This window comes from Hetaerina americana, unplaced genomic scaffold, assembly GCF_022747635.1.
Source record: "Hetaerina americana unplaced genomic scaffold, ioHetAmer1.1.p SCAF_24, whole genome shotgun sequence".
Lineage (NCBI taxonomy): Eukaryota > Metazoa > Arthropoda > Insecta > Odonata > Calopterygidae > Hetaerina > Hetaerina americana.
The window spans coordinates 7,641,210-7,652,632 of record NW_027286808.1 but is presented as its reverse complement, the minus strand read 5'-3'; the positions used below and the strand labels follow the sequence as shown (position 1 = coordinate 7,652,632).

The 11,423-nt window shown below is 34.2% G+C and overlaps 1 protein-coding gene across 2 annotated transcripts in view; it reads right to left on the bottom strand.

The window, feature by feature from the left end:
• Positions 1-11,423, bottom strand: part of Spt6 (transcription elongation factor Spt6) — a 55,069-nt gene that overhangs the window by 21,931 nt on the left and 21,715 nt on the right. For both annotated transcript variants that reach the window (XM_071586677.1, XM_071586678.1), the window contains 6 exons: positions 10,382-10,511; positions 9,953-10,132; positions 6,856-7,021; positions 5,845-6,021; positions 3,106-3,330; positions 2,298-2,510 (listed from right to left, as the gene is read on the bottom strand). In XM_071586677.1, the coding sequence (XP_071442778.1) occupies positions 2,298-2,510; positions 3,106-3,330; positions 5,845-6,021; positions 6,856-7,021; positions 9,953-10,132; positions 10,382-10,511 (1,091 nt within the window). The remainder of the gene's footprint in view (positions 1-2,297; positions 2,511-3,105; positions 3,331-5,844; positions 6,022-6,855; positions 7,022-9,952; positions 10,133-10,381; positions 10,512-11,423) is intronic.

Sequence of the window (11,423 nt, the reverse complement as noted above, 5' to 3'; positions counted from 1 at the left end):
GGTTGATATCTTGTTTTGTTGATTAATTATGACCATTTATGTGAAGACGTGTTCGTGGAGTGCAGGGAAAAATCAGATCCACAGAAATGAGTTTTTTTAAGGAGCAGTGTTCTGGGTAAAACTCTGCAAATAAATCCTTCACGGAAACATTTAAATTGATTACCAAGGCTTACGGTGAGGTACTATGAAATGTGCCACATGCGATGTGGTTTACCTGGTTCCAAAAGGGAACAGTAGCTATTAGTGGAAGACAACGAGTGTTCCTGAAGACCATCAACATCAATTGAAGATCCCCACATCAAGAAAATGAAGGCTCTTGTTTGTGCAAATCGATGTTTAACTGTATTGAAACTTGCAGAAGAGTGTGCATCTGGATTGATTTGTGCATTGAAATCTTGACTGAAAAATTAAGGATGCATCGAGTCGCCACCAAATTCATGCCTGGTATGATGAAAGCAGACCAGAAACAACATAGAGTTCAAGTCAGTCAGGAACTGTTTCTTTGACCTAAAGATGATGCAACCTTCTCCAGGATCATAACAAGTGATGAGTTATAGGTTAATGGATATGACATCGAAACATAAGTGCAATCTTCACAATATACTGGGGAAATGTTTGCCCACCCCTATAAAGCTCGACAAGGTCACTCAAATGTTAAGGTGATGTTTGACTATTATTTTATGGAAAGGGGGTTGTGCATCATGAATACCTACTTAAAGGCCAGAGAGTCAACACGAAATACTACCTCGGGGTTAAAAAACACCAAAGAGAGAGAATCAGGCGTAAGCGGCCTGAACTTTGGAGGAGCAGCGAGTGGTTTTTTTCACCTCAACAACACCCTTATCTTATTTGTCTCTCAGAACTCAGGAGTTTTTAGTTAAAAAGAAGACCACTGTGCTTCCCCACCCACCTTACTAACCAGACCTGGCCCCATGTGTACTTTTCCTGTTCCCTTTACTATAAACCTTACTCAAAGGAAAAAGATTTACCATCATTCCAGAGAAAGAGAAAAATTCAACAGAGAAGCTTATGAGCATTTCAGAAGAAACGTTCCATGAAGATTTCAAAAAATGGAGACACCATTGGGAAAAGTGTATTTGTTGGGGAAAAGACTACTTCGAAGGGTTCCAAGAAACTGCCACACCAGTAATGTTTTTAACAGGGACATCCGCTAATTGCACATTACAATGCAAAAATTTCAAAGTGTAAAAATCATCTGTATTGACCAGGATTTGAACCCAGATCTCTCGATGTCTGGCTGAGTGCTTTAGCAAGATAAGCTACTAAGGCATCCTTTTACGGAATGTAAGATCCAGATCCAGGTTCAAATCCTGGTCAAGGCGGATGAGATTTGGACTCTGAAATAGTTGCATTGTAATACTTGAAGGGAACCCTGACCTATTACTTATTAGTAAAGTATTTCTTTTTGTAATTAAAAAGTTTTGGAAGCTTTTGAACAGCCCTTGTAAGAACAAATGAGGGTTATTTTTCCATGCTCAGCCAATTAAATCCCTGATACTGAAGACGAAGCAGTTTAGAAGCTTATAAATGGTGAAAGAATGATTTTTGAATATTATTTACAATGATTTGACGGAAAGATGAGACAGCAAAATCATAATGTTCTCTTTTTTCTTGATAATTCTACATGCCACATGGTAAAACAACTGAAATGTCTCTCTTAAGTTTTCATTAAATTTGCAGAAAAATTTTACACACACATTTGTTATTCTTTACCTCAAAGGCTAATGCTCAGACCAGAACAAGGCATCTAATCACTGTTCATAGTTCAAATCTGCCACTTAAAAAATGTGCACTTCCCATCCTCAAAGTTTATTTATCAATGCAACAAGTGAAACTTCATCAAAAATTTTCTTGGAATGCACAAAGATTTCATCAACATGTTTGCTCTTTTCCATTGAATATAGAGAATCATGTGTAAACAGGCAATAATACAACACATTATAAGCTTTTACTAAAACCTTGGTCATTGCTGAGTACATTACGTTATGACTGTGCAGAAAAGTGATTGTACTGCTGAAAATGAAGTGTTCCATGATTTTACAGATGCAGTGAAATATGATGCTGATGCAATGGTCTTGTTTCCACCATTGAAGATAGCAGTGATAGTTACTAGTCACTATCTTCCAATCCGTGAGGCTATTTCTTTGTAAACTGGGGTACCCCATCGGGAGATATGATTGTTTCAATGGAAGAGGATTGCAGAATGGCTATGTGACTTACCAATGCGATTAAAACTTTTAACATTAAAAAAATAAGAAAACTTGTTTCTTTCTTACCTCTCCTTTGATGGAGTTAGCATATATTTTTGCAAGCTCATTATCACAAATCTCTACTGAAATTTGTGGAAATTGTTCATCTTCCACCAAGAGACCAACTATTTCCCTCAAGTCTGCTGCCACCATCATAGCCTCTCTAGATTCACCTCCAACACAAATGACGTGAGGTTTCTTTGAGCCAATAAAGTTCCTAAGGGCATTTAAATCTGCTTCCTGCAAAATTAAGGGGTGAAAGAAGATTTCATCCAGGAGAACAGCATTTTATCCAATCTGAAACACTATTGTATGTTACCAGATTCCATTTGCATGCATTATTAAAAATTAATGGCAGTTCTTCATTATTTACAGTCAATTGATCTCTGTTTTCACTCCTATATCATTGCTACCCACACAAAATAGTCAGAGTAAGGAGAGCTTGGGTTAAAAATTCCAGATCTAAATATTTTGAAGGGTGTTCTAGTCAATTCTAGCTTTTCTTCAACCAAACTTCTCCTCTGACAAATTCCAAGAAACTGCAGGAGATGCCACAGCAGTAACTATTAATGGAGTCATCCTCTACTATGCATCTCAATGCAACAATTTCAGAGGGTAAAAATCATTCCCCTTGGAATCCCAGTCAAGGTGAATAATTTTTACCAACTTCTCTTATCTAAGAATCATTATCAGAACTTAATCCAAAAAAATTACCTATACATACTAATAAGTTAATCAATACCTTTCACAAAATAATATAAACACTTCCAATTGAATATGTAAAAGCAAATTCCAAATCACCATGTGACTAAGAAACTTGCACATTGATACTAACCTTCTGTGCCTTCTGTTCCTCTCGCCAAGCATCTTTTCTTTTCAGCAGGTGGGGCAATCGAAGATAATCTGAGCAATCTCTGTCAGAAGACACAAGACATGCAAACGCAGCCTGTGATAAGTCAGGAACATAAGCCACAGCCATCACTCTTATTTGAGTACCACCCTTCCCAGTATCCCATTCTTCTTCATCTTCATCAGGGAATTCTACTGCATAAGGTGCAACCTACAGAATAAATAAAATATCAACTATAATTACACCAGGCAAAGCTCTCGGATTTTATTATGGGGGTAATTTCAAAAGTTTTTAGAATTGAATAGAAATAAAAGATGCCAGCGAAACGCTTACATTTTACAAAATAGTCTAAATGCATACTAATAAACTTGGTCCAGCAATGCTCCAATGTCTTGATCTCATCTCGAAAATTAGGTTCCTTCAGGCCTGCAAAATACCTGTCTACTTCGGCTGTTAGTTCTTTTTTGAAAAGAATCTCCATCCACCAAGGAAAATTTTGAGCATGGGGAAGAAATGGAAACCTGATGGAGCCAAATCAGGCGAATAAGGCAGGTGTGGTAACAAGTCGTATCTTAGTTCACCTATTTTTGACATGGCAACGACATGTGTGTGGATTGTCTTAATGAAAAATGACTTTCTTCCTTGCCAAGCCTAGCGTTTTCTCATGTATCTTTTGTTGCAGTTTGTCTAAGAGATTAGCGTAGTATTGTGTCAAGAATCGTGGCACCCATCAAGCAGATAATTTCCTCATATCCAATTCCACTTTTAAAATGTAATATGCCAGTTAAGATGACATCACTCCAGCTTCAGCAATTTCTTGTACTTTCAGTCGATCATCCTCCATGACGATTCAATGCACTTTTGCAATGATTTCTGGGATACTAAACATGTTTGTCCATTTGGCAACAGTTGAATATGAGGGAGAAGAGCCCCCAAGAGTGTTCTGAAAGTCTGAATGAATTTCCTTTACTTTCATACATTTCCTTATGAAGAATTAACCACTGCTTGAATCTCAATATTTTCCATCTCAGCAGATCACTACACGGAAACACAACAACAGACAGGCATCTGCACCACAGATCTCTTCCCAGAGCACTGACGTGTAACGTGTTTACTAATTAAGGATAACATATTACTATGTTGGACACTTGTTGTGCTAGCACTGAAATGTGATGGTAATTCCTAGAAAACATTGTACCTACCCTCAAACGATGACACCTAAATTGAAAATCAGAAAATTTGTACATTCAGCATCATCTAACCACTAATATACAAAGATACACAACTGACTTTTATCTTTAAAATATGTAGACACCTAGTATCTTATTAATTATTAATTTTCTTTAGCAGTCAACCAAATATATTGGATATGGCTAAACTCTGCCAATGAAAATTCCTTTTACAAAATTTTGTTTTGTCAAATGGAACATTTGAAGGAGATGCAGATGATATATTCAAGAGTTCTATAATTAAGCTGACATGCAAACAAAACATGAGACAAAATTTTCTTCAGGGTGAAAGGTGCAAATGTTTTCCCAGCAATGGAAAATTTTAATTCAAGGTTTGCAATTTTATCCTCAACCCGAAGAGCAAGTGTATTTTCATTTGAATATATACAGGTAAAATCAACATTTGAATTATATAATCCATTTTATTTTAGCAACAGGCTGAAAATCTTGGGTGTGAAATCCAAAACAAGTGGCTAACGAGTTCATATAATGGAAGTTTTCAATGCTCAAAAAATAAAAAAACTCATAATAATTAAAACATAAATAAACACAGATACAAAAAACAGTTGACTCTCAATTATCCATTTTGTGGATTATCCATGCTACTCTCTTCCCAATACCTCGAATTTATTATAAAATTGAAATAGCTAAGATAGTTAAACTCTTCGAAAATTCGATATACTTTTTGAAAAAGTTTGAGATGAATGGTTTTTATTTATTGATTTTCCTTTCACTAAATAAAGGGTTACTAATAATATTTAATGCATTAATTGACAATTTTTTGTAAAATCTAGAGTTTCCCATTACTGTTTCTCTGACATTAATGCGTGTTATATTTACGAGCCCCCATAATTCCATATCATTCTTTAAGATGAGCAAATACCTAGTACAGGGTGCAGTAACATAACTTCCTTTTTTAAATGCAAGTTTGCATTGAAATAAGGAAATTATGTTGCCGCACCCTGTATTACTGTAGAAAAAGTAGGCCATTAACTATCTAGACTGAATTATTGTAATCGGTTTTATATGATACAAATCCATATCACTAATCCTTTGATAATATTCATACTTCACCAGTCATTTGATTTTTACTGACTATGTGAATGGTTTGGCTTCCTGAGCAAAATGTGTTCAGCTATTCACTTGATGATATTTTTATGCTCTTGTAAAACTATAATTCCACTCTTATAAAAATGGGTGAAATAGGGAAAAATGTACTTTCCAGTAGTAAAAAAAATGAATTAATCACAAGGAGTGAAAAATTTTCCATACATATATCTGCTTATATTATGACCATATTTTCCACATAATTTAGTTATCCATGTTTTTTTATTATCTTCGTTTCATCTGGCAGCTATGAGCACAGATAATTGATGTTACTGTATTTTCTTTATTTTTGGAATGCCAAGTTGACTTTCAATGATGAATAACACTTCAATACATTTATGTGAAATTGTACGACTACACAGAATATAAACTTGGTATGCAAAGTTACCTTCAACCAATTATACAGCTTTCGGCAGCAACTCCTCAATACAGAATCCCGGGCTTCTCCCAGCAACCTTGCCTGTAACTCCTTACGAAGGACAGGTAATAGCAACTGGGTGAGAGCTAACTCTACACAGTCAACACGCAATGCATTCCATTCTTGAACATTCTTGCTAAATTCATCCTAGGAATAAAAATTTGATACAGAAGTAAGATTAAGTTAACATTTCTGCCTCTAACTCTGACACCCAAAAAATTTAAGGATTCATTTATGTATTTTAGTCTCAATATATTTACACACAGTATTACATAATTAAGTTCTAAAAATATCCTATTTCCCAAATTTTTCGACTCCATATTTAAATGACATATAAGAACCGGTCAGCAAAGATTATCCATGATAAAAAACAAAATTGAATTATCTTGTTTTTAAGAAGTGATCATTTTTGTCAAGTTTAATGGTCCATAATATCAACGATTTTCCATGCATATTGAGGGCAGCTATTAACTAGTGATCTCAATTAGTATGTACTCTACATTTGGCAACTAGGAAAGCCTCATGAGCAAGCCCAAGGACTTTGAAAACTTTTAGAGTAAAATATTCAAAATATGTCTAAGTAGAAATTCAAAGTCATGAAGCGGTTCCACAACCAAAAGCAAATTCCTTACTTTTAAAATATCCACCAAGTTTGTGTCAACTAACTTTTGCATGGTTTCCATGAGCTCATGACAAAGGCATCAATCTTTTGTTCTTCATTTCTCCAAAAAGAGAAGTAAATTGAATCATAAATGGATGCCTTAAAAATTATTTGAAACATTATATTGCCTCATAAAAATCACTATGTTAACATGCAAAGTGCTGAGGATCTCTTAACAATTACTTGTTCGGATTCACCCAGAACTTATTCAAATTTGCGCAGTGAATTGTAATCATAGGCAATAACTTTAAGGTAAACGTCATCAAATATGCCAAAATTAATATTTTAAAAAAATATCCCAAATATCATTCCATAATTACCCGATAATATAGCTGCTTAACTTCTTCAATATAGGAAGCTGAAGTTATGCCATCTATCTGCTCACTAATTTTCATCTCTATCAATTTGTCTTCTTCAGCAAGAGTCAACTTCAAAAACTGATCCCCTGATAAGTCTCGAACTGGTTTGTTTTTAACATATTTCATACTGAAAAATATAATAAAATTCAAATAAATAATTTAAAAAAGCAATATTTATACACACATCAATCATAGAAAGTTTGAAAATCGCAAATGTGTAAAAATTAAAAGTACAAATATTATTTTCACTGATTTCAAATGACCATACCATGGTCTTGCAAACCAGAGAAGAGTCAGATTTACATGATCCATAATGTGCATTGTTAAACAATGGATGAATATTTGTATTTATTAGGATGCAACAAATGAACTTTTTCTTAACATTTTATCAATGAAAGTATCACTAGAATTCAATAAATAGTATTAGTAAGACATAAGGTCTTGCTTGATCAAAATCTCTAAATGAACATTTTTCAACGAACATCTATCTTTTGATCTTATCTTCCCCAATAAAGTTAAATAAGACTATTTTTGACAGAAACTGTCAAAAATAGTCTGTCTGTTTCAATTTGACAGAAAAAAGTAAAACTATGAAATGGCATAAAAGACCTTTGTTGGAGGAATGAATGGTAGCACTATTCACACACGTTTAGGATTCAGTGAAGTCCTAGTAATTAAGCAATACAAAAAATACAGTTCTTTCAAGAGTGGTTAATATCAGTGACCAATTCCATTTGGAGAATGTTACTAATAATCTTGAAATAAAGAAAGAATAAATAGACAGAGAAGAGTGATTTAGTACTTATGAATAGTGAATAACTGATGGAGGAAGTAAAATGTTTTCAATCAGAAATAACATTTGACATCATCATTGGTAAGGAAGGTTTAATTTTCATTATATCATGGCCACCATGTTGAAGGCATCCTAAAGTAATCGAAATATTTACATAGAACGGAGTTTAAATCTTCCCATAGGCTTAAGAAGAAAGCAACTCATTCTTAATCCAAGCAAATTTCCTATGGGATTAATGTTAACAATATACATATAATGCTTACGGCCTATGCCTATTCCTTGCATGTAAATCATGCTTTCTACAGCCATGAGGAGAAGCTTATACTTTTCCATTTTAAGTATAATGACTAAGTATTTGCATAAACTGGCAGGAATGCACAACAGTGAAAAATGCTCTTTCACAATTGGAATATCTGCCAATTTATGGAGATTAGACGAACGTTTTCTTCAAGGGTCCAGTGAGTTTGGCATTTAGATATTGGATTGAGGGTTGAAGTTCACCTCCAGGTGATGTCTCTTGAAACTCTCAGCTAAACCCAAGCTATGTGCTCACACATGGTATGCGGAAAAGGCCTACTCTGCCTCCCCTCTTTGATGAGTGTGTAACACATGCTGGTAGGTCTAGCACAAAGTGAAATTTGCCCACCACACCCAATTTAGCTGACCTGGTTGTTAACCATGTATTTTTTTTTTATTTCTTCAGATACCAAGTCTTCTTAATTTTTAATTACAACTCTTGCTTCTCCCATTGATGGTGACACTGCTGCCTAAAGAGACCATAAGTCTTCCACTTGTTCAAGCGTATTCTTTCCTTGTGCTTACCTTGCATGAGCTACAAACCATTACCTTAAATGCAATTGATTCGAAAAAAATGTCATCCATTTCCTTCTTCAAAGACACTGCTACCTAAATCAGTTCTTTTTTGTTTTTCCAAATAAGCCAGAGTAGTCCTAAACCCTCAGCATGCTCTTCATTTCTCCACTCCACCTCTTATGCTCAACCTTGATATCATTTACTAACTCCTTGTTGAACACTTAACATTAAAGACAATAATGAAGCAGCATCCCTGACTTACACCTTTATTTTAGCTCATTTTACACTTACTATAGCCACCTAACCACTACCACCTGCTGTCAATGTAGAGAAATCACGAATCTTCTGTTATCTAGGTTTACTTCATTAGCCTTCAGGATAGAGCATGAATGTTGTTTAAAGCATTCTTTAGATTCATGAGAGCAATACAGCTTGTTCACTCTTTTTACATTAACTTCTTTAGAAGAATTTGGGATGAAGACTATTTTTCTTGTTCATATGCATTTAAAAAACCACAATTTTTCTTTACCATAATGCTCTTCACTTTCAATTTATGTCAGTGCAATCCCATCATAATCTTTAATCTATAGTTTGTGATACTTTTTTTATTTTAATATTTCACCCTGTCCTTACTTGGTGTGGTAGCGATGAAAACCAACTGATACTTATTTAAACGATGTATTTTAGCAGATTTTAATAGATTCCTCATGCCTTGTTTATCTGTTTGACCTCCATTTCATTGTAAAATTAAACACATGTTTAGAAATACCTCTCACATTATTATCTTTGAGTATTCCTGAATGAATTTGTGTTCTGCTATAAAGCTGTCCCATATAATTTTTCCATCTTAAAGCTTTATCATCATCTTTTATAAGAATTGCATCTGATGGCATTCATGCATTCACAATTACTTCGTGCTCACTTTTGTGGTGCCTCAGTGTTATGTGAGCTGATTTTACCTTTCCCTGACCAAGGTTACGTTGCAATTCTTCACACAGGTTTTACCTCACCCCTTGACTAATTCCTTCACAAATTTTAAACATTATTCATACATAACACTTTTATCCTTTCATTGTTCTATATTTTGTGCTTCCTTCCCTATTTTCCAGGGCCCATTACTTTTATCTGTCATCCATGGTTTCCTTTTAACAAGTTTCCTGCACCCTACAGCTTTAAATTTTTTACATACGTTTTTAATAAATACAAAAATTTTAATGGTTAATTGACTTCAGTGATCAATAGACCACACAGAAATAGCAGCGGATGAAGCTCTTTTATTTAACTGTTAAACCCTTCAGAATATCAAATATAAGGTCTGTAGTTGGCTTCAAACCTATTTTACAAACTAACACTTCAGAATTGATGGGAGACTATACTTGAGGGAAACTAATTTAGGAGAAATACCATAATCACAAATTGAATTGTAAAATTAAGTATTAAATATTCACTCACCTATAACAAGGATGATTTTCATCTATTTCCTTCATTCCTTTCTTTGTAGGGCGAACAGTAATTTTTGCCCTTTCAAAAAAGGTTTCTCTCACACATCTTCGGACCAGGGGCTCCCGGGATAGTTGAGTAGCCACCATAAACTTGGCGGCTCGCAATACATCATCAGGGGTTGAAAATTGGCTAGTAACATAAAAATAGGAGTACAAGTCATGTTGTCCTTACACTGACATTTGTTCTTTTAATACCCCCATTTTTTTCCTTTCTTAGATGCCGAATGTGTTCAGAGCAAAAACAGAATCAGCTAAAACTCAATTCTGAATTTCAAATTACAATTACTTAACTTTTAAACATTCTAAAAGTTTACAACTCACTTCAGCAGAACAAGGTATTGTAAATAATGTCTTCTGTTGAACAAATAAATGTACTTACGGAGTAATATATTCTCGGGCTACATCTGAGGGTTCTACTGGATCTTGCTCAACTTCATGGCGTTGGTAATTATCTCTCAAGTTTTCAGCAAATTGCTCAGGAGAGAGGCCAAACTTCTTTGCCAATCCATCTGACAGAAGAATACATTTACTAATTATTTCAGCAAGGTACGAAATGTATCCCTACAAATTATATTTAATTTAATGATGCAATTAATTATTAGGGGACATATTTCACGCTGACTGTCCATTATGTATCAAACAAAAACTCAATAGGTAGAGCGGACAAAAAGAGATATATTTATGCGTGTAAAATAAAAATCAATTGAGTATCAGCACAACCGTGGATTTGATTGGCCTATAAAGTCAAATTTAATAAAAATTTAACAATACCAGTTAATTATCTGTTACAGTGGAAGGCAAGACATAGGTGGATTAATAAAAGTGATGAATGATCTGTTTTCTTAGCCTGCAACCTAACCAGTAACTATGTAAGATTAGCTGTACATGTATATTTTAATTTTGAAGACTATTATCATCACTTTTCTAGTGGCATACTTCATAGAATCACTTGTGTATCTTTTACATGATTATTTAGTTTTTATCACTATTTCATTAACTAGTATAAAGTTTTACATAGTTAAACACTGTCAGCTGATTGAAAGCAAATGTAGGTATCATCAAATTATAGAAGTAGTAATCCTGAGTGATTATACATGTGAATTATCACTATGATTCCCCATATTAGTTTCCTTACTGTTTGTATAAACTGACATCAAGTTTCTTCAATTCAGGACTCACTTGTGCAGTGATTTTGTACTAATTCTAACAAACAAAGTAGACACAACACCAAACACAACAACTAGATAAGGAGCTTGAAAATAATGATTTTTAAAGTTTAACAGAGCTTAAAAGGCAACCATTTGGTGACACTGAATAATGTCCGAGAGGCTGTGATGGAGACTGGAAATCTGTGAATAAACTGGATAACTAAAAGAGATAACATTCATTCTGCATAATTAAGTTTTCTCCCAGATTAAGAG